We start from the raw sequence: 22,574 nt of genomic DNA, 5'->3' as shown, positions 1-22,574 counted from the left end.
GAAAGCTTTCAAGTGAATCACAGGCTGGAATTACTTTGCCTCTGACTAAGAGCCCAGTTTGGCATCCCAGAGGCTCAGTGGTTTCATTTTCCCAGCCGTGCCTTTTTTAACACCATTTAAAGAAATCACGTTGTATATTTAAAGACATTCCTCACTCATTACAGGAAAAAGTGTGCAAAGTTCCTTGTATGGGTTCTTCCTCCACTGTCTCTGAAATATTTCTTTCTATGGCTTTCTCCATAGAATTATTTTATTTCATTAAGAGTGAGGTGGACATTTCTGTCTGTCTCCTGAAGTCTATCTTCCCAATAAGCATCTCGTACATTATCTTCCCAGTAAGTATCTCCTACATTTACTCAGTCGGTAATGCACTACAGCCATGTTCCATGCTAAGTTCTGGGGATACTAGGGCAATGGAGATAGGTCTGTGTTTCCAGGGAGCTCACTAGCAAACAGACACTTTCATTGCTGTAACTGGGGGTGTGGGGGTGCAGTGGGAGCAGAGGATACCTTCTAAGTATCAAGACAGGCTTAATACGGGACAAAGCCTTTGGGTAGACACAGAGGAGGCAGGCAGGACTGTGTTGTGGGATACATAAGGAAGTAGAAGTCCAAGCACCTGGCCTTGCTAAATACAGGGAGAAAAATGAAACAGGAAAAGTGGAAGCCCTCAGGGGAATGTACCATGTGGCTATGAGCCTTGAAATGTCAAAGGGCTGTAGGTTCAAACTCAGAAGAAAGGGCTTCCCAGCTCTGCATCTAGATTCTTAATAGCAGAAGTCTGAAAAACACTGCTCACTATCTGTGAGCTTTACAGAGAAAATGAGAAATCGGCTGCCCCAAAGCATCTTCCCCAGAGAATTCCAGGACTCTAGTCATAGCACTGAGCCAAAGCACAAGCCTTTTCCTGGATGCAGCATCAAGTTAAAAGTATGCATTACCTGACTGCCCATCATACCTGAAATATAATGCAGGGACCCTACCACAGGCTACACAGCCCTAAATAATTTGGTCGCTCCCGTCGCCCTGACTTGTCGCCCCCACCACTTGTCCGCTTGCTCATTTTACTGTGGGCGCCCTGGCCCTTCTGCTGTTCCTTACATACGCCAAGCAGAAGCCTTTGCACATGCTTCTGCTGCTGCCTATATACCCTCCTCTCCCAGGTCTTCACCCAGCATCTCCCTCATTTCACTCAGCTCAAGGGTCATCTCAAAAGACATCTCTGTCTGCCAGTCTAAAAGGATGCCCTGTCCTCATTCACCCCTTCAGACTGCTCCAGAGTTCCTCAGGACACTTGCCTGGCCTGATAGCACTCACTCTTTGGTTTACTTATCTATGGCCTGCCTCCTGTGTGCATGTGTGCCAAGTCGCTTCAGTCATCTCCGACTCTTTGAGACCCTATGGTGGACTGTAGCCCGCCAGGCTCCTCTGTCCATGGGATTCTCCAGGCAAGATTCCTGGAGTGGGTTGCCACGCCTTGCTCCATGGCCTGCCTCCTACTTCCGACCAGAATGTAAGGACTGTCTCTTACTCAGTGCTGCAACCCCAGCGCCTTGAATACGTGGCACAGGCTTCAGGAGCCTCTGGGGACCCCAGCTCCTCCAGAGGCAGTATTTCCACTGAATCTTCTGGTCTTTTGCTTTCACCCCTGCAGTAACAGCCCAAATTCTCTCCCTTAAGAGTTAAGGGAAGGGAAGCCGTTCTCCTGGAGTCTTTAATTAAGCTTGTGCTCAGTCGTGTCCGACTCTTCACAACCCCATGAACTGCAGCCCACCAGGCTCCTCTGTTTACAGGATATTCCAGGCAAGAATACTGGAATGGGCTACCGTTTCCCGCTCCATAATTAATCTTACTCTGAATAAAACTGGGAGGAAAGAAAGAAGGAAAGATAGGAGGGAGGGAGAAAGAAAGAGGGAATAAAGGAAGGAAAGAAAAAAGGCACTAGTGGTAAAGAACCTGCCTGCCAACGCAGGAGACCTAAGAGATGCAGATCCAATCCCTGCGTTGGGAGGATCCCCTGGAGGAGGGCATGGCAACCCACTCCAGGATTCTTGCCTGGAGAATCCCGTGGAAAGAGGAACCTGGCGGGCTACAGTCCATAGGGTCGCACAGAGTCAGACGCGACTGGAGCATCTCAGCATGCACACATCCCTGTTAGCACAAATGAGTGTGTGCCAAGTGTGTGTCCCATACCCAGCATCTGTAGTCTAACAGACTCAACAAAACCCTGCTTGAAGTGGAGGCCATGATTTGCTGTGAGCAGTAAGGGACATAAAGCCAGGAGAATATGCAGATACACAAGGCCAATAAAGCATCTTTCCACACCATGTAAAACTCAACAGCGATACCCCCATAATTCTCAAGGGTCTGGGGGAGCAGAGAGGTGGAATTTTGTTTTTAGCAACAGCTGGAAGTAACAGAGAACACTCTGCTCTAATTGGCCTCTTTGATTTTTCTCATGGAGCAAACTGAAATTTAGTCAAATATTTATCCATCCAACAAATATTTATTTCTTACCTGCCATGGGTCAGGCAGCACTGGCATAAAGAACGGAAGGACACAACCCCTCCCCTCAGGAAATGATGCATACTGCAATGAGAATGAGAGAATGGAAACCAAAATTATAAGACTGTGACTAGTTTGTTTAGAGGCAAGTGTGGGAAGCTACAGGAGCACGGAGGCAAATACCCATCCCAGACTTGAGCAAAGTGAAGGCAGGGTATCAGAGGAGGCTTCTTGGGAGAGCTGGTACTTCACCGAGTCCTCAAAAAGAAACAAAAATTGGGCAAGTGGAGTGATGACATTTCCAGCTAGAGGAATAGCATGTAGCAAGTTCAAAAACATGAGAAACTTTGTTACTGCAACGCCAGCCATACAGTCTGCTGTATGATGGAGCTGGAAAACAGGGTTCAAGGTCACGGACATCATCAGTATCTTCTACAAAGGGCAGTGAAGATCATGCTAAGGGGCTTGGGTTTCGTTCTTGACAGTGTTAAGTCCCCCAAAACTGTTAGAGCAGGCAAAGCTTTGAATTTCCATTAACTTTACAAGAGGAGATCAAAACAATTTAATCTCCCCTTGGGTGGTCCTCAGGCTTGAATTTGGCCATTCTGCTGCTGTAGGAGAATCACTGTTTCCCATGAGTGAACATTAAAAGTGGAAGCCTCATCAGTCAGCACTTGGTAATGACGATCTACATGATGGTAGAAATCTAAAGATTTAAAGTTGGCACAGCCAGAAATTCCTCCAGGCCAGCTGGTCAACTCACCGTGAGCCCAGAAATGGGATTTTGAAATTCTGATTTCCCAGGCCCACTGACATTGTTCAGAGGGTAGATGCCAGTGCACAGCTGTAAGGAAAAAGACAACAGCCTTTTCATAAAGAAAGGCCAAGAAATTCAGTGTGGAATATACAACGGAAACCCTGGGCCTCTGGGGCAGTAAGCCCACAAGTGTGTCATTTGCTGTTGAAATGCAGAGTCCGCATTTACATGAAGCCTCTTGGTCTCCATCTCGAGTGTTGCTTGCCATATTTTTATTCATAGCATTCCCTCTCTTTTCATAATTCTTTCCCACCTCCCTTTATTTTAACTACTGATTTTATTCATTGGAATTACACTATTATGTGTCAGGCATTTGTTTAGTGAAGTGTTTTGGGTAGGGCACCAATAGCCAAAAATTTTGGTGGACTATTATGACTATTATCATTTGCTGAGCAACATGACATTATATGAAAATTACTGTATCAGCTGTGCCAAGCGATGAAGCAGAATATGAGGGACATTGTATAATAGTATCTGAGGCATGTACAAAAGCTGATGCAAAGAGAAAAGATGGTTCTCATGAGAAAGAGACATTTTCTAAGGTGGATCTCCTCTTTCCAATCATCTTTACTGCAACAGCTTAATAGACAATCTGTAACCCTCCCTTTCCCAATTAGGTAATTCTCCCCACATCTCTTGCAACCTGGTATCTGAAAGTTCTTCCATGGGGAAAAAAATATATATTTTATGTCATAATTTAGAGAGAGAGCTTAAAAAGCAGTTACCTGAGAGGAAACACAGACTTAATTCACATGAAGGGGATCAATTGTCAATGTCCACTAAGTCCCTGACAAGCAGTTTTGACAACAGCAGGAGAAGAAAAAAGAAGAAAGTGGGATAAAAAAGGAGAGTTTGTGAGCCACAGAATTGATTCCCTTAACTTTGCAGTCTGACCTAGATTGGTTTTTGTCCCATGTCTCTTTACGGATGAGGGCTCTTGGCATATTTGAAAAGGTCACACTCCTGAGTCTAGTTGTGCTGAAAGTCCAAGTTCAAGGGAATGATTGCTGCTCCTGGAGCACTGCGCCCGGCTGCACAGAGGCCACGGGCTGAAAGATGGCTGACCATTTTTCCTTTCTTTCCCCAGAGGTATGGATAGATACATCCCTTTGAGCTTGGAGCCCTCTCTTCCTCACCTGGACTATGTTTGTGTGGTTAAGAACTGCTATGTGGTCTCGGACAAGGGCTCCAGGACACAGATTTGGGCTAAAGGAAGTGTCCGTAAGAATGACAGTCAAGGTCAGGTACGGCATATACTTTCTGCAAGGACAGTCAGTGTTTTAGGCTTTTCAGGCCATAGGGTCTCAGCTCCTCTGTTGCACCACTGCAGCACATAAGCAGCCATGAGCAGAACATGGATGCAGAGGCATGGCTGAGTCCCAGTGACATTTTACTTATGACATCAAAATTTGAATCTCATACATTTCATCTTCATGAAGTGTTCTTCTTTAGATTTTTGTAACCATTTGAAAAATTTTAAGTGTTGTTAGCTCACTGATTGCCAAATTGGCAGCAGGCTGGATCTGACCCTCAGATCCTAGCTAGCAGTCCCCTGTTGTAGATCAAACAGGATTTGAAGTAGTGTCAGGTTTTGCCAAACTAGAACAATCAGGAAGAACATTCCCCAGAAAGTAGAAAAGTCTGAATCAAATAGATTCTGGAGAAGAAACGTTTTCCCTTCTGAACCGATATCTTCAATCTAACAGCAGGCTAAGATTTTTGAATGAGAAGTCAGCTTTAATGGACACAGGAGGCTGATTTGAAATAAGCAGCAATATAAAGTATATATGGAGAGAAACAATGTATTCACTTATATAAGCTCAAGTCAGTTCTTACTCTGTTGTTTAGAGGATGTTTCCAGATAAAATCCTCTCTTCCCAGGTGATACAAAGACCACTTAGGCTCAGTCCTGGGAAAATTATCACCTTGAAGTGAGACATGTGAGTGTTTTGTGCTGTGCTCATTCCAGAGATGAATAAAGACAGCAAATTCAGCTTTAATTGAGCTTAATAACTGTTCTCCCAGGGCATTTCTTTCTGTCCAAAGAGGAAGAGCTCTGCAGAGACTCAGCTCTTTGTTCGGGACAGCCTTACTTGTCTCGTATTAATTTATCTCTGATCTGTCCACAGTGGTTTATGTAAACTGATTTGAGCCCCACAAACTGACAAAAATCCCAGCATAAAGAGACTGTGAAACGTGCCTTCCCAGGGAGATGGAGGAAGCACAGAAAGGAAGGGAATCTAAGAGGAGCCAATTTTCTCAAAATACAGCAGGCTGGCCAGCTCAGACTAAGGATCCCAAGAGGAGCAGCTGAAGGCTCTTCTTTATGATCTCACCCCTAGGATGAGAGACGCTTCTCAAAATGGAAACTGCAGCCTAGAGCAGTGCTAACACAGACGTGTAACACTTTCTAAATCCACAGGACGCTGGTCAATGGAAAAACATTTTCAAAACACAAACTCCAATATGCAACAAGGCAAAATAAGTATTATATTGACTTTCCTGCTAGTGTTTTGATGGCAACAGCATGGCTCAGGGGTCCGGTGAGTAAAGCATGAGACCGGGCCCCACAGCCCCTCCGCACCCAAAGCGGGTTTGCATTTCCGAGTTCCCAAATGGAAAGCGTTTTAGGCACGGTTTAACGGACGCCATCTCTGTCATTATTCAGACCACACCCCTGAACTGGGAAACCTCACCGTGACCAAGGCTGGCTGGGATGGCCTCAGACTCAACTGGACCGCCGCTGACCAGGCCTACGAGCATTTTGTCATTCAGGTGCAGGAGGCCAACGGGGTGGAGGCGGCTCAGAACCTCACGGTGCCCGGGAACCTGCGGGCTGTGGACGTCCCGGGCCTGAAGGCCGCCACTCCTTACAGAGTCACCATCCACGGGGTGATCCGGGGCTATAGGACCCCAGTGCTGTCTGCTGAGGCCTCCACAGGTACCTTTACCTTTCTGTCTCTAGCTTCTGTTTTTCCCAACAGGAAACTGCCCAAGGATAATCAGACACAGCTCGTTTTTAAACAGACTTGAATACCCCAAGATATAGCACTGTGGTGCTTGATAATGGGAAGAAATAAGGCTGCACAGCTCCTGGGGCAGCTTTCACAGTGCCCGTCATATGAACCACAGCCTTTCTGGCTCTGCAACGCCCAGCCTGGGGACTATGTGCTGAGCCCCTATGGCAGGGCCTTTTGGCTTCACAGGCTTCCTCCTGGGTAGGGAGGCTAAGGCATTAGATCTAAAAGGAAAAATAATCATAAGAATCTTCTTGTCTTCTGGAGGAGAAGGCAATTCCTTAATAAAATAAGATCACGAATGTTTTCCTACACCTCACCCCGTCGGCTCTATTTCTCAAATTTAGGAATCTGCGTGATGCATGGCTCTCTAAAGAAAGTCACATTCCTTTAAAAAAGTAACGTCAGGCCTGCTTTTCCATTACAGAGTCCCTGGATTGGCGTGTGTGATTTGATCATTAAACGAGTTCTTTGTCCTTCTCCAGGAGACACTCCCCACTTGGGAGAGGTCACGGTGTCCGAGGTGGGCTGGGAGGCCCTCAAACTCAACTGGACGGCTCCAGAAGGGGTCTACGAGCAGTTTCTCATTCAGGTGCAGGAGCCTGGCAAGGAGGAGGCAGCCCAGAACCTCACTGTCCCGGGAGGGCTGAGGTCCGTGGACCTGCCTGGGCTCAAGGCAGCCACTCACTATAGCATCACCATCCGTGGGGTCACTCGGGACTTCAGCACAGCCCCTCACTCTGTTGAAGCCTTAACAGGTACTCTAGACTGCTTCACTAACTTGCTTCCTCCCACTTAACAGGGATCCATGCTCTTCCCTCATCTACACTGGGCTCCGCTCCTGCCCCAGCGGGGAGTGCCATGATTCACCCAGAGGTCCTGTCCCTTGTTTGGCCAGGTCCTAGTCCTAGCATGGGAGCCAATTCCGTGGAAAGCTCCATGTTCTCTTCTCTTGCATAAATTAAGAGGTGACTTTTCTTTCAAAGCAAGTTTCAGCCGTATTATCTAAGAAGTTGGAAAGCACACTTGGCGAATGGGGGAAAAAAAATTGATCTGAGCTCATTTTAAGAACGCACCAAAGAACTCCCTGAAGCCCCATCTGTATGTCAAGAATGGAAGTTGTGAACAATTCTGAGAACTGTCTATGAAACACAAAGGCTGTCTAGAAATGCCCTGGCTTCAGTGCCAATAGCTAGAGTGTGCTCGACACCTGCTGTGAATCACACATCTGTGATCAATACCAACCAGACAACTCTCCCGACCTCAGCCACAGTGCCATCTCACCTGAATCCCAAAATGCCATTGCCTTTTTTTAGTAACTTGGCAACTCTGTCTCCTTATGCAGAGGAGGTTCCAGGTCTGGGGAACCTCACAGTGACCAGGGTTAGCTGGGATGCCCTCAGACTGCACTGGACCAGCCCCGATGGGATCTATGAACGGTTTGTCATTAAGATCCGGGAGACTGACCAGCCCCAAGAAGTTCACAGTCTCACGGTTCCTGGCAGCCAGCACTCCGTGGAGATTCCAGGCCTCAAGGCTGGTACCTCTTACACAATCACCCTGCGTGGCGAGGTCAGGGACCACAGCACTCAACCCCTTGCTGTGGAGGTCATCACAGGTATACAACCCTCTTCCCTATGCCAGGGGCCCCAGCCTGTCATTGGAATAGAGAAAATTCCCCAGGAGTCAGGGACTGCTCTCAAAGCTGTTGGCAGTCAGCATGAACACAAGCTCTAACTCCAGAGGGTCTGAGTTGGAATTCCACCTTACTGGCTGAATAACTTTGGGTATCTCATTTTATACCTCTGAGCCTTCTTTTCTCACCTTTGAATCAGAGATAATACTCTGACCTCAGAACACTGTCATGAGCAGTAAATGAGGTAATGGATGAGAGTTCTTAGCAAGGCACCCATTCTGTAGTAAATTTTGAATGGCAAATAGCTAAATTTATCCAATAGCAACACATCATAGTATAATTAACATACACAGCAGGGTTGTGACACAGAATATGGTCAGAAGTTTCTAGAGAAATCTTAGCATTAGTGGCCTCAGAGTCACTGATGGCCATCCATCTGGTAGTCAGACCACTGCAGAATAAACTCTGAAATGGTCTATCATCATCTGCAGAAGTTAGCCAAGTCTGTCTCTCTCTCCTTAGCAGATCCTTGAAGCAGGGCTATTTCCAAGAAAGGACAGTCATGTTGGACTTCAGTGTTTTAGATTCAGTTTGGAGAGGAAAAACAATTCATCTCAATTTGTCCCCTGAAAATATGCAACTCCATCTGTTACAGAAAACTGTGCTGGTCATGAGGTTGCTAGAAACAGCTTTAAAAGGATCATGGAGAAATGGGTCTGATTTGGGGGATTAGGGTTTTTATGGGCTTCCCTTGTGGCTCAGCTGGTAAAGAATCTGCCTGCAATGAGGGATACCTGGGTTTGATCCCTGGGTTGGGAAGATCCCCTGGAGAAGGGAAAGGCTACCAACTCCAGTATTCTGGCCTGGAGTGTTTTTATGCTGGGCTCTAAGCCCATGCCCTTCTCTACACACCCTGTGTTTTAATCCCACCCAAATAACCTAATTAAATGAATTGTCTTTCTTGCTGAGATATACTGAATAAACCTGGTCCTTGCTAGAAGCTGTATAAGAAAAGTTATGTGGCAGTACACTTTACCTGGCCAGATTATCAATGGCCTGTGTTTCCTGAAATATTATCAAACCAAACAGGAGCAAAAGGGGCCTTTGGGACACATGAGATCTCAGAGCAGAGTATGGTGATCTACATCTGCAGTTTATAAACTTTGTGTTTTTAGCAGGAGAATTCCTTTTGCGTGGGCAGTCTTACAAGGAGACCCACCAAGAACAGCCCTTCTTGGTGAGCTGGGAAGGAGGAGAGGGCCTTCCACACCCATGTCTCCAACCCAGTTCTTCCATAAAAGGACCAATTCTACAGTCTAAATGCAGCCCCTCCAAAAGGTCCAGTTTGCCCAGAGCCCCATGAGCACCGAATCCTGGAATACCTGAGAACCGGTACCTCATACTTTTTCTGATGGAAATCTTGCAGATATTGTCTTTTCTGACTTTGAATCCATGGTCACTTCAGCCTCAAAAAAAAAAAAAAAGGCTGGGAGATTACATTTAATCCTGAGTAGCAGTGAGTTTTTCCTTATTTGGAACGCAAACTTTCTATATCAGTAATGACTACATTAAATTTCCTTCCCACATTGTTCAGTTCAGTCGCTCAGTCGTGTCCGACTCTTTGTGACCCCATGAACTGCAGCACGCCAGGCCTCCTGTCCTACATTGTAGAAAAATGAATGGTGGGCTCTGCTCTGCACCATCTGCAGAGCAAAACATAATCACTTTTAAATAAGAGTAGACACTCATTTCACACACAGGGCCTTGATTTGTGAAGCAAGCATTCTTCATTCAGACACAAAGTGCTGTCAGGAGAAGCTGGGAGGGAACGTGCCAAGCCAAGAACTCAGTACGGACAGTTTGATCCCTGACAGATGAGAAAAGTCTGGAGATACAACATCAGACTTGTCCAAACCTGATTCAGCACATGGTTTGTGCACCCAGTCAGCTAGCCTGTGGCCAGCAAAGAGAGGATCTCTCCTCTCTTTGTTCAGTAATGAGATGAAGCAGGGAATTCTCTCCCACGTGACCAAGAAGTTCCAAGGAGGAACATCAAAACATCTGTATATCCGTGGGTTCCACATTCTCAAATTCAACTAACCAATATCAAAAATATTAGGGGAAAGAATTCCGGGGAGCTTCAAAGAGCAAAACTTGAATTTGCCATGTGCTGGTAACTACATACCTAGCATTTACATTGCATCAGGTGTTATAAGTCATCTAGAGACGATTTTTAAAGTATACAGGAGGATACACGTGCTGCTGCTCCTGCTAAGTCGCTTCAGTCGTGTCTGACTCTGTGCAACCCCATAGATGGCAGCCCACCAGGCTCCCCCGTCCCTGGGATTCTCCAGGCAAGAACATTGGAGTGGGTTGCCATTTCGTCCTCCAGGGGATCTTTCTGACCCAGGAATGGAGCCCAGGTCTCCTGCATTGCAAGCGGATTCTTTACCATCTGAGCCATTAGGGAAGTCCCTATACTTTTAACCAATTCTTACTTCCCTTACCCTGACCCACAATGCCACCTTTTCCATGGCCTTTTAGGTGCTAGTCATGCATGATCCTCAGAGACCTCCCCATGGGTTGTCAATGGTTAAAAATATTCGGGGAAATATTGGCATCACCAAGTCAAGGATAAGCAACACAGATGATCCCCTTTGTGACCGTCTTCATCTCCCTAAGAAAGCTGTGGCCAGTTACCGCAGTTCAAACTGAAATTTCCTGAGATCAGGAATGAGCACACACACACAAACACAAGAAAACCTTTTGCCCCTTTCTGTCTTCCCTAGAGCTGGGCTGTGGGACGTTCCTTCCTCATGTTTGGTTGGCAGGACTGACAAATTCCTCTCTGTCCTTCTTCAGCGGAGCTCCCCCAGCTGGGAGACTTAGTCGTGACTGAGGCTGGCTGGGATGGCCTCAGACTCAACTGGACCACAGCTGATCAGGCCTTTGAGCACTTTGTCATTCAGGCGCAGGAGGCCAACAGGGTGGAGGCGGCTCAGAACCTCACGGTGCCAGGGAACATGCGGGCTGTGGACATCCCGGGCCTGAAGGCCGCCACCCCTTACAGAATCACCATCCACGGGGTGATCCGGGGCTATAGGACCCCAGTGCTCTCTGCTGAGGCCTCCACAGGTACCTTGTTCTCCCTGTCCAGGGTGATTTCTCTCCAAGAGATCGTGCGAGGAGTCAGCTTGCATCCATACCTAAGTCCTTCCCATGTGCCCATTAGCTGCTGAACTTGCATGCTCAGAGCCTGCCCGTGGGCTGTGCCTTGGTCCAGATGCCTTTGACATCTCAGGAATGTACGTGCAAATGTGGCCTTTTCTGACCTCTAACCTCTCCCAGACCTAACCTGTCTAGTCCTGTAACTGCACCTCTTTTGAATGACAGCTTTCCATTTCATGAGCCAGCTTGATGGTCTCCGTTCTCTTCCCTCGCGGTTGGATGAAACCAGAAGCCAACCTTCCCACGAGTGAGTTCTGGTGGAGCACATGTTATTTACTTTAGAGTCTTTTTGTTGCAAGTTGAAAATGGTGCTTTACTATTCCTAATCCCTCAAGGATATGGGCACCGTGGTTCTTGCATTTAAAAAGAAATGTTTTAATTTAAATGTTTCTCTAAAATGAACTGAGTGTAATAAAAGAACTGAATTACCCTCCTCCGAGCAGTTCTCTCAGATACTGAGTCATTGTTAGAACATACAATTAGCAAATAGCTAGACCAGAAAAGAAAAGAAAAAGATCACATAATTATGACTGGAGACTGTACCAAAGAAAAAGCCATTCATTAGCAGAAGTACACACAGCAGCGTTTGAAGCGATGAATGTCCCAGGCTACGAATGTCAAAGATCCGATGCCCTTTCTGTTCTTTTAATGAAGAGCCGCTCCCGGACTGTTGGCCTTTGGATGGCGCACTCTCCGCCCAGACCCAGGAGGGTGCATTTTAGTGTGCTCATCAGTCTGTGCCCATGACAGAGCATTCAGTGTTTCCCTGGACCTTGCTCAAGAGCACAGCCCCCCCCGGCCCTGGTTTGTGCCTCCATTGGTCTGAAGTTAAGCAGAGGCTGGTTAGTTTGATTTTGAATATGCCTTTCCCATTTTCCGATAATTATTGCAGCTTAAATTTTGTGTGAACTTTTATGTCCTAGTTGATTCTACTAAAAACATGGTTCTCCTTTTCAGCCTACACCATTTCAGTAACTCTTACTGATACAAACATACAGCACAGACAACTGATGCATGAATGGTGACCCTGAAATGCCTAAGAATTGGGGCTGAGGCTGCCCTGGATGGATCTGGGGCCCTTTTATCTAACATCCATAAACCATTCCCTCTCAGAAGGCAGAGACATCACCCACCACTTTTCATCTTTCCTGTAGATCTTGTGGTTTGGGTGTTCTTAGTATTTTTATGTTTTGTTTTTTGTTTTTTTATTTCTTTATAATGATACCAACATGCTTGCTTCAGATGAGTCGGTCTGTGGGGAGGAAGAACCATAATTCCATCTGGTCTGCATTTCATCAGATCTCTTGGGAAGGGAGAGCTTTCTCCTGCCCTGCTAGAGAGACAATACTAGCTTTGCAAACCCTGCTCCTGCCTGCCCTCTGCATGTTTTATTCCTGTTGCTCAGAAAAGCATTGAGACAAAATGTTACTTCTTGGCCGGACAGGACTGCCTGATGGCCTCATCCTGGCTCAGCTCTCTCCGTTGGCAAGGCGATACTAGCCTTCTTGGCCCCCGGAGAAGCAGTTAAGAAAGGACAAGCTATTTTAACAGAATCTGAGAACAGCTGGCCCTTGTCAGAAGTACGAAGAATCACACTGACAAATTGCCAATTCCCTTTAAGTCACAAAATCAGAAGCCTCAAGGTACCACCGTGGGAGGGGAATGGCATCAGAATTATTTAGTCATCATCTGAATAGATGGGAACTCCCTCAAAGCAGAGGATATCTGCCTGCTGGCGGGAAGCAAGTGCACATGGTCTCCTGAGTGCAATTTAAGAGGCTGAAAGCTGCCAGCACTCGTATCTTTTGACGGACGGCCAGCATCCCTGAGGTGCGGCTCCCAGAAGCACTGGGGCCTCAGCAGAGCAGTTCCTGCCGCCAACACTGAGCCTGTCTTCTCACTCAGGCCAGATCTCAGGCAGGCCCTGATCAGGTGTGGCAGCTCCAGAGCAGGCAAATCTACTTGCTATACCTTCCTTTTTACATTTTTCCTTTTAACAAATCCCCCTTTTCTCTCCTATTGGCACTGACTGGTAACATTGCTTCGTTGCTTCATTTTGCCCTGACCCTGCACTGGCAGATCTTTCTACTCAGCTATTAACAACTACAGTCTTAAAACCCAAGCCCGTGACTAATTCAGATTTATTTGTTTCTTCTCTCCTACCCCTCCTTTTTCAGCCAGAGAACCTGAACTTGGAAACTTAAGTGTTTCCGACATCACTTCTGAGAGTTTCAATCTCTCCTGGACCGCTACTGATGGTGCCTTCGAGACCTTTACCGTTGAAATTATTGATTCCAATAGGTTCCTGGAGACCATGGAATATAACGTCTCTGGTGCTGAACGAACAGCCCACATCTCAGGGCTCCGCCCTAGTAATGACTTTATTGTCTACCTCTCTGGACTCGCTCCCAGCATGCAGACCAAAACCATCAGTGCCACGGCCAGCACAGGTACACGCACATTCGCCCATTCCTAACGCCCTCTCTCCGGAGTCTTTTTTGCAGGATGAAGCCACTCCTTCACTCCCACGGAAGCCCAGGTCACAGGGCAGCAACTGTTCCCTGACACTAGCCTGGAGCACTGTTGACCATGCCTCTCTTCCAGCAGCAGCCCACATGGTGACTTTCCTACTTTATCACTGACCAAGCCATTTCCAGCATAATATATAGTGTGGCCCAGATTGCCAAGCTGAATCTGGAAAAAAGAATTCTCTTCCTCAGTAACAAAAAACCTCTGATGAGAGCTGTTCTTGACTTGGGAAGATGTCTATATTGGTCAAAGAGGTCTTAAAAAGTATATTGCATGTTATATGATGGCTTTTGTCTTCCCAGTGCCTTTGAGTTCCCCAAACCCCAATATTCCAATGATTGAATGAGGACTTGGGAATTGAATTGGGAAAGTGAGGACAGTCAGCAAAGGTTATTCATCAGAGGAGTGTAGGAGGAAGTCACGCTATTCAGACCACCCCAATTCCAAGGCTACCTCTAGAAGAAAAGACCAGAACATGCTGGCTTGCTCCCAGAACAGTGAATGGCAGATGGCAGAAACAGAGTAGGTGTGTTTATATATGGAACTTGGTTAACTGAAGAGTGACCTGCCCTCAGCAAGTCTGTGTTATCTGTGACATGCACACTATCAGAGATGCTCTCTGGCATGCAGCAAAAGACAATTTTACGTGAATTCAACAAGGAGAGCCTTGTCCATTTCAAAATAGCATTCTTAGCACATTTTTGGACAATGCCTTCTCCTGACAGATAAAATTAGATATCACAGACTGAAATTAAAAGTCATTTGTGGAGTAAACAGGAGATTCTCTTCTTCTCACAAAAATGTTCCCATATTCTAGGAGAATTCAAGAAAAGGATTAACATTGCAGTATCCAAACTCCCTCATTTTAAGTTGCCCGAGGCTGAGGGAGGGTCTGTCCTCATTCTGCATGAGACTACAAATTGTTATCAGCATGGACCGCGGGAAAAACAGTGAGCTAGCCAGCAGTACCTCATTCTCATCCCAACCAGATGAAAGTTCATCAAAACCTACAGAAATCAAACACATGTATTTCTTTCTCATGGCTCAAGTTGGTTTTCAAAAAAGGGCAAGTTCCTTTATCAGAGGGTAAAGGTTAAAACTTGATGGATTTAGTCTTACATGTTTTGATTTTGACCTAACAGAGTTTTACATTGACATGCTGTTTGTATTTTCTTTTTTTTTCTTCTCACTTTAGTAGCTGAGCCTCTCCTTAGCCACCTCACTGTCTCAAATGTGACTTCGGGCAGTGTGGCCATCTCATGGAAAGCTCAGGAGTCTGCCTTTGATAGCTTCCTTGTAGAAGTTAGGAATTCTGACCCCCTCCAGGAGACGGTGGTCCATTCTCTGCCTGCGGCGTCTCGCAGCTTTGTCATCACCAACCTCAAAGCTTCTTCTGATTACACTGCCCACCTCCACGGGCTGATTGGCAGGCAGCATGCTCAGACCCTGATGGTCCAAGCAACCACAGGTATTTCCCATGATGGGCTCTTCACTGTCTGGTGAACTTCCTCTGAAGAGGATTCCCCCCGAAATCACCTTCGACCCACTTTTCACCCTTCTATTCCTCTAGATCCTTCTCAAATTTGAGAGAACCACCCCGACTAGAACTTTAAAAGAAAATCTCTCACCCCAAATTAAGGAACTTCGGTGTCAACCTCTTTTTCCTAAATATCTGCTCACATCTGGCATTGTCTGTAGAGAGTTAACCTAACGTGCCTTGGTTGAATTTCTAAACCATCCTCTGATCTGCTCTTGAACATGATCATCTGCTTGTGGTCTTTCTAATCAGTTTTCCCATGTCTTGTTTAAAGGAGTGTGTGCATGCCCTTATTGATTCCTTGGTCACAGAGATCCACATTCTCTTTCTCTCCACCAAGCTTTTAAAAGTGGAGTTACTAGCATGCGGAGAAAAACACCCCAAAGCACACCCGAGACTCACAAGAGAGGACCCAGTGGTCTCATCTTGTTCTTGAGAACTTTTATTTGCTTGTGTTCCCTAGAGACTGCTCTTTTTGACACTGACTCTGTCAAGCATGCTTTGTCATCCACTGATATCTATAACAGAGTGGCAGAGTCTTCCTTTCATCTGTCATCTTATCCAAATCTTGGTGCATGCGGTAAACATTCGGAGTATGAGGTTTTTGGAAATGTTTGTTTTTCCCAGAAGGGGACAGCATGCCAAGAAGTTGTTTCAAAGGGTTAGACGTGGTAACAGAAAAACATCCCTAGCTTGCATGGAACGCTGACTGGACCCTCACTACCATTCTCTGAGTTTCTTCTTGCATCTCACTTTTCAGCTTGGTTGCATCCTTTGGGAGACAGTTAGAGGTTCAGCTGACCTTGAAAACCCAAGTCTTATTCTGCATGATTGTTAATGTGTCGGCATTGCCAGTTTCCGTCTGGTAGCATAGGAAGAGTCCTAACATTCATCCTTAATTCGGGAGATTCCTTCCACAGCAACATATAAGGAAAAAGCAGACAGAGATTCATCGGAGGATTTCACTTTTTCTGTGGTTGAGGTAATTTGCCAATGCTGTAGCTGAAGGCTATAGCATCGTTAACTTCTCAATCTAATTGCTAAGTAGGAAATCCCATGACATTACTTCTGGCTACACTCTGCCTCTGAGCCAGATCCATTTGTCCTTTGAGACTTCATGGCTTCGAGTTACGCTCTGCAGTTGTCCACTTAAAGTTTATCCAAATGAGCCCCTTCTTTCCTCCAAATCCTGGAGCTACAGCAAAACAATATCTGAGTCCTTGGAAGAAAGAGTTTGCTTCTTCCCAACACTAAATGCTAATCCTAGTATCGCAATTATCCTGGACTGTCGCTTCTCTCTAAAATACGTCTGGGTTGAACTTATTTTAATGTCAGTATTATTTAATAAATGTGCATTTAGGTGGCCAGACCACATACGTCTCAGCTGAAACTAATACTGTAGTCCCCCTACATTAAAGACAAGCTGTTCTCATCACAGATCATCTAGATTTTAAGCGACAAGAGAAACTTAACCTTAGTGGAACAATCCATCTTTCCAAATTAACCAATAAGTGAATTTCATATCAGAAAACACAAAGTCCAACTTCAAGTTTTCCTTTAACTTTTACATATACCAGGGATTTTTGAGTAGAAGACAGCTTCACCTTTATAGTACTCAGAGTGAGATGTAGATTTTCTACATGGTGCATACATTTGGGTTTCTGAATACTACAAAGGATTTCTCTTGTGTGGATATTAACCTTTAATTTCTACAATCCAAACAGATCAAAGACTAAATCAGGAAATTCCAAAATAGCGTTTTCTAAGGCATGCTCAGTGGCACACCAGCAACTTGAGATGTTCAGAGACTATTCCTCAGATAGGGTATCCATTCATCAATAAGTTAATGAAATGCTCTGCTTAGTCACTCAGTCGTGTCTGACTCTGCGACCTCATGGACTGTAGCCTGCCAGGCTCTGTCCATGAGGATTCTCCAGGCAAGAATACTGGAGTGGACTGCCATGCCCTCCTCCAGGGGATCTTTCCCACCTAGGGATCAAACTCAGGTCTCCCGCATTTCAGGTGGATTCTTTACCATCTGAGCCACCAGGGTAGCACTATGAAATGCTGGGCTAAATGAAATTAAGTAGGTTTCTTTACAGAACCGGCATTCCTTTAAAATGCTAGTATACTTCAAGAATCTCTAGGGTGAGATATATTATTCAATATAATGTGAAGCTATCTTGTCTTGGAACATCTCACAGAGCTAGTGTCCCATCACAAACCTTAGAAGATGTACTCTTAATACATCTTTACAATAATTCTATCTACTGCTATAATGGCTTCTTGACTTTTCTTTATACATGACCAGCAAATGGTCACGTCTCTACTTAAAAAAAAAAAAAGGCAAATCCACACCTGTAGAGAAACTGGTATATTTCCTAGCTTTATGACCGATGCAGGTATGGACAAAGCTTGATTCGCTACCTTTCAGCAAATATTTGGAGGGATTGATACTTTCATGTTCCATGGCTACATGCTGGAGAAATCGTCTGCTCCCTCTAATAATGTGTCTCTCTTTCTCTCTGCCCCTGTTCCTTTCCCCCTAGAGCCAGAGCCACAGTTGGGCACACTAGTCCTTAGCAATATCACTCCTGACAGCTTCAACGTGTCATGGACCACTCAAGCTGGGCCTTTTGCAAAGATTGTTATCAATGTCAGCGATTCTCACTCGCTGCACGAGCCCCAGCAGTTCACAGTCTCAGGAGACGCACAGCACGCTCACGTCACGGGCTTGGTGGCGAACACTGGCTATGACGTTAGTGTGGCAGGGACCACCTGGGCTGGGGGCTCCAGCAGGCCCCTCACTGCCTTTGTCGTGACAGGTACTCTTTCAAAGGCTCTGGTTTTGTTCGGAATTCTAAACTGGGGAAGGGAGGAAAGGGGATAGGCGTTCTAAAGGGAAATTCAACCCCCAGTATAGTCTTGATTCCATATGTGAACTTCTACATGAAAACAGAGCAAGTGCTATTTCCAAGAGAGACCCTTCACAGCCACTCTTAGGAAATGAAGATGGTAGACTCAACAGTCGTATAAAGCTTCCAAGGAATTCTGTGCCCAGTTTTATAGGCTGTCTGATTCACAATTTGGAGATTCTGGCTGGAGAGTGAGTTTTAAGTTGGTAATGGCCCAAGGCAGGAATTTTGCCCATAAATCATGCTAGGTAAAGCAGCCCATAAACTACCTGCCCCAGAAATAAAATGATTTACTTTTTCTTCCATAAAGGGGTTACTTTTTAAAATTGACATCTACAACAGATTAAGGAAGGTTCAACCTTAGAGCAGACAAATCCCAGTTTTAATTACACCCGATCTATTTATTGAACTCGACTTCTTCTCTTTGAATTACATAAAGAAATGGTTTTCTATTCCCTTTCCTGAAATTATCCTCAATCAATGGCAAAGGCTGAAAGGGGTGTCAATTTACCAAATCTCTAACCTGCAAAGCCTCAGAAAACATTTAGAAGTCTCTTGCTTTCCACTAATGATCATTTTTAGGAGACCAACTTTGCTGGCTGATTTTCACATGAAACCAGGCGTCTCTTGAGGTCCAAATTGCTATAAATTGCTATTTATTGACATAAATAAGATATATCAATAAGATCAGCTAAGTATTTAATTGGAGGCAGCATAGGTTTCCTAAAAGAGTGAGAATCTTGAGATCAGGCCTATGTGGTTTCTAATTCTCTCCCACATCTTTTTAACTACATGACCTTGACCAGCTCTTAACTTCTCTGAAACCCCACTCTCACATGTATGAAAAGAGAATACTAACAGGCACCTCTGACAGTTTCAGGATTTAATGGATATGGTGAAATGTAACTGCCTGGCATCCACGCGGCATTTTACAGATGCTGAGTCCTTTCCTCTGTCTCCCAACAGTATGAGAAAAGTAGGTTCTTAAAGATAAGCAGCAACAACAATACAATAAATAAATAAAAGCAACAGCCTAGATAGAAACAATAGATCTGGCAGTCATGACTTTTCCTATTATTTTTAAGAGAACACTACGTTTTTTTTTTTACTGTAAGATCAAAGAGAGGTAATGTTTTCTGTACAGTTGTCTAATGTGAATTCAACTGTCCTGTCTTCAAATGCAGAACATGGTCATTCCTTAGTGGGGCAGGGCAAGGAACAGACAGACAGATGACTGAGAACTTCACCGCCCCGGAGGGAAAGTATGCCCTGATGCAGATCCTCAGGCCCTTACTTGCAGCTTCTTGCAGGGTCTCCCACAGAACAGAGAGAAGAAAAAGGGGCTGGGAGAGCTGGTTTAGGGAATCCTGGATCCAGTTACAATATTGTCTCAGCTAATCCTGGATGTGAAAAGACTCTGCAGTTTAAAAGAAGCATATTTTTAAAAGAAATTAAAAAAAAACCCTGAACACGAGGGACTGTAAATAGCAAGCCCTTGATGGACTAATTAGCCTGAATGCCCTCCTGTTCACTGGAATTCTCTGCTTTGATGGCCTGGAAGTTCACGGAGGCCAGTTATCAGAGAAAGGCGCCACGTATCCAAACAAAGTTCTGCAGCAGAATTTGAGACCCTTGTCTTGCAGACAAAGGAGCCTGTCAGCGCAGTGTATGTGATTTCATCTTTGCCTTTGATAGAGTTATGATTTAGAGTAGATCTTCATTTGTTTTGTTTTTTTTTTAAAGCCTCAAGACAAACACCACGCAGTTCAAAATAAGTACAGGAAATCCAAGCTGTGACAAAACTTAATCTCTGCTTAAGGGGTGAGGGCATTCATTCACTTGTTCATTCAGTCACCACACATGTCTTTTTAAAACGTTTTCCTTTACATTCCACGTATTAGACTCTGGGCATTAGTATAAGGTCATTTATCTCTTTGAATGTTTCCATTTAGCTTCGGTGAAATAACAGGCTCTAAACTAGATGTGGCTAAAGCACCCTTGGCCATGGAATTCCCACCCCCCGTACACGCTCTGATAAAAATAAACACACGCGCTCTTGCTGTGTTTTGTTTTACTGGAGGGAAGGCCCTGGGCCTTCTCCAGCGCCCCTGCTCATGCCGCAGGTCTTGCCAGCACCAATGGGGTTGACTAATTAGACTTTGGCTTAGGGTATGGAAAAAACACTGAACCTGGCGTCAGATGACCTAGGCTGGATCTCAGCTCAGCCACCTAGTGGATATGTCGCTCACTGAGTCGTCTAGTCGTGCCCAGCTCTTTGTGACCCCATGAACCGTACCCTTCCAGGCTTCTCTGTCCATGGGATTCTCCAGGCAAGAGCGCTGGAGTGTGTTGCCAGGCCCTCCTCCAGGGGATCTTCCTGACCCAGGGACTGAACTCATGACTTTACGTCTCCTGCATCGGCAGGCGGGTTCTTTACCACTACACCACCTGGGAAGTCCCTTTACTACTGGGTCATGGAGAAATCCCTGACCTCTCTGCTTACTGTGTTGTCATAGGTGCGAAGAGAGGATAGTAATATCTACTTACAGTGTCATTATGAGGGTTCAATAGGATAATGGATGTGAAGCCTTGTCAGTTGAGAATTATTAACAGAAGTCCAGTTGATACAAGCTCACTCCTGTGGGGAATTCCAATGTGGAAAAAGACCCTTTGGTACCTATGGGATAAGAGGACCAGAGACACATGTTTGGTGACTGAACGAACAAATAATGACAGAATTTACTGAAGATCCTACCTTTATCCAGGAAAACAAAATTAACAAATCTTAGTATATGCCATAATCATAATTGGTTAAATTTGGACACACAAGAAAATCTTACCTCATCCCTTTATCTCAGCTGGTGAGGATATACATCACTAACTGGCCTGGTCAACTTAATGCTAAATAAGATCTAGCAGTGGAATAAAAACATATAAAATACACTAAAAAGGGAGTATGTTTTAAAAATAAATAAGCTGATTTTCTTCAAGACCATAAGTTAGTGGGAAATAGACAAAGGAGTCCAAACCCATTACAAGATATTCAGTTTTCTTGGGAAAAATCCATGGCCTTTGGAGTCAGACCCAGCTAGAGCCTTGTGCTGTCACATACTAGCCCTGCGACTTTGGCCAAGTCAGTCAACTTCTTCTGAAGCTCGGCTTTCTTACCTGTATCGTGGGAATGACGTCCATCTCAGAGACTTGTTAAGAGATCTACACAAGACGACGGCACCTGGCAACTGATAAGCTCTTACCAAAAATGCATTTTCTGAGCACATTAACACGTTTGATGATTGATTGTGCATCTCATCAGTTTTTGTGGAGACTTGTGCTGTCCTGGCAGAGTCAGCGCCGCTAACCTGAGTTCTTTTCACCCCTCCCTTCTTTCAGAGGCCCTGCCCCTTCTGGAAAACCTAACCATTTCCGACATTAATCCCTACGGGTTCACAGTTTCCTGGATGGCATCGGAGAATGCCTTTGACAGCTTCCTAGTCACGGTGGTGGATTCTGGGAAGCTGCTGGACCCCCAGGAATTCACCCTTTCAGGAACCCAGAGGAAGCTGGAGCTCAGAGGCCTTATAACTGGCATTGGCTATGAGGTCATGGTCTCTGGCTTCACCCAAGGGCGCCAAACCAAGCCCTTGAGGGCTGAGATTATTACAGGTATTTTGGCTCAAGTGAGCCATTTTCTCCTCTTCCCAGTTCCCTCCATGTAATCCATCTATGAGACCGCCATGGTTTTAACACTCTTGTCCATGTTTCCTACTTAATCCATAGATGTGGCCTAGTCTTTGTGTCTCCACCCCCACCCCCAGCACTGTCTCTCGTCTCACGTCTCTAACGAGTGCTCCTTTCCTCCCACTCCAGAAACGAGAAGGTCGAAATGTCTCCACTAGGTGTCCCGAATCCTTTGACCGCATCTTGTCTGTAGCTCTTGTGTGTTACCCTCCTCTGTGTTCATCCGGCTGGTCCCCAGCTACGTTTCAGCCTTCTCAAGAGAAATATACCAAGGAGTATATTTCAAAAACTTATTTACTGCATTTGTCATCTCAAAGCCTCAACTGTGGTCTTGCCAAACTTGCCAGGTGGGCTTGTCATTGGAAAACCAACTGTGAACTTATACTGGTAAACACTAATATCATTGAGATTCTTCAACACAGACTAAATCCATCATTTTCAGCACACTCATAATTCCTAGAGAAATATAGCATGAACAACTTTAACAGTCAAAAATCTGTGTTTCCCAAAGTCTTTCTAGAGGGAACTAACTCCATATTCAGAGGTCCTACTTAATAAAGAAGTTCCATGTTCAAATAAATTTCTGAAACACTGAGTTACAGATCCTTGACCACAAAGCTCTAGAGAACATTGTAAAGTGCATGCTTCTCTC

General features: G+C 45.3%; 1 protein-coding gene across 15 annotated transcripts in view; it reads left to right on the top strand.

Annotated features, from left to right (window-relative positions):
* Positions 1 to 22,574, top strand: part of TNC (tenascin C) — a 102,468-nt gene that overhangs the window by 48,961 nt on the left and 30,933 nt on the right. For 2 of the 15 annotated variants that reach the window (XM_059889196.1, XM_005210550.5), the window contains exons 11-15: positions 5,991 to 6,263; positions 6,825 to 7,097; positions 7,685 to 7,957; positions 10,838 to 11,110; positions 13,381 to 13,653. The exons of 1 other annotated variant lie outside the window; for it this stretch is intronic. In XM_059889196.1, coding sequence (XP_059745179.1) covers positions 5,991 to 6,263; positions 6,825 to 7,097; positions 7,685 to 7,957; positions 10,838 to 11,110; positions 13,381 to 13,653 — 1,365 coding nt within the window. Of the gene's footprint in view, positions 1 to 5,990; positions 6,264 to 6,824; positions 7,098 to 7,684; positions 7,958 to 10,837; positions 11,111 to 13,380; positions 13,654 to 14,927; positions 15,201 to 17,818; positions 18,095 to 21,574; positions 21,848 to 22,574 lie in introns of all 15 variants that reach the window. 12 more of the 15 variants (XM_024995899.2, XM_010808268.4, XM_005210546.5 and 9 more) reach the window with 11 other exon arrangements.

The sequence above is a fragment of the Bos taurus genome, chromosome 8, assembly GCF_002263795.3.
Source record: "Bos taurus isolate L1 Dominette 01449 registration number 42190680 breed Hereford chromosome 8, ARS-UCD2.0, whole genome shotgun sequence".
NCBI classification, from domain to species: domain Eukaryota; kingdom Metazoa; phylum Chordata; class Mammalia; order Artiodactyla; family Bovidae; genus Bos; species Bos taurus.
Note: the sequence above shows the minus strand (reverse complement) of the source record. Positions and strands in the feature narration are given on the sequence as shown.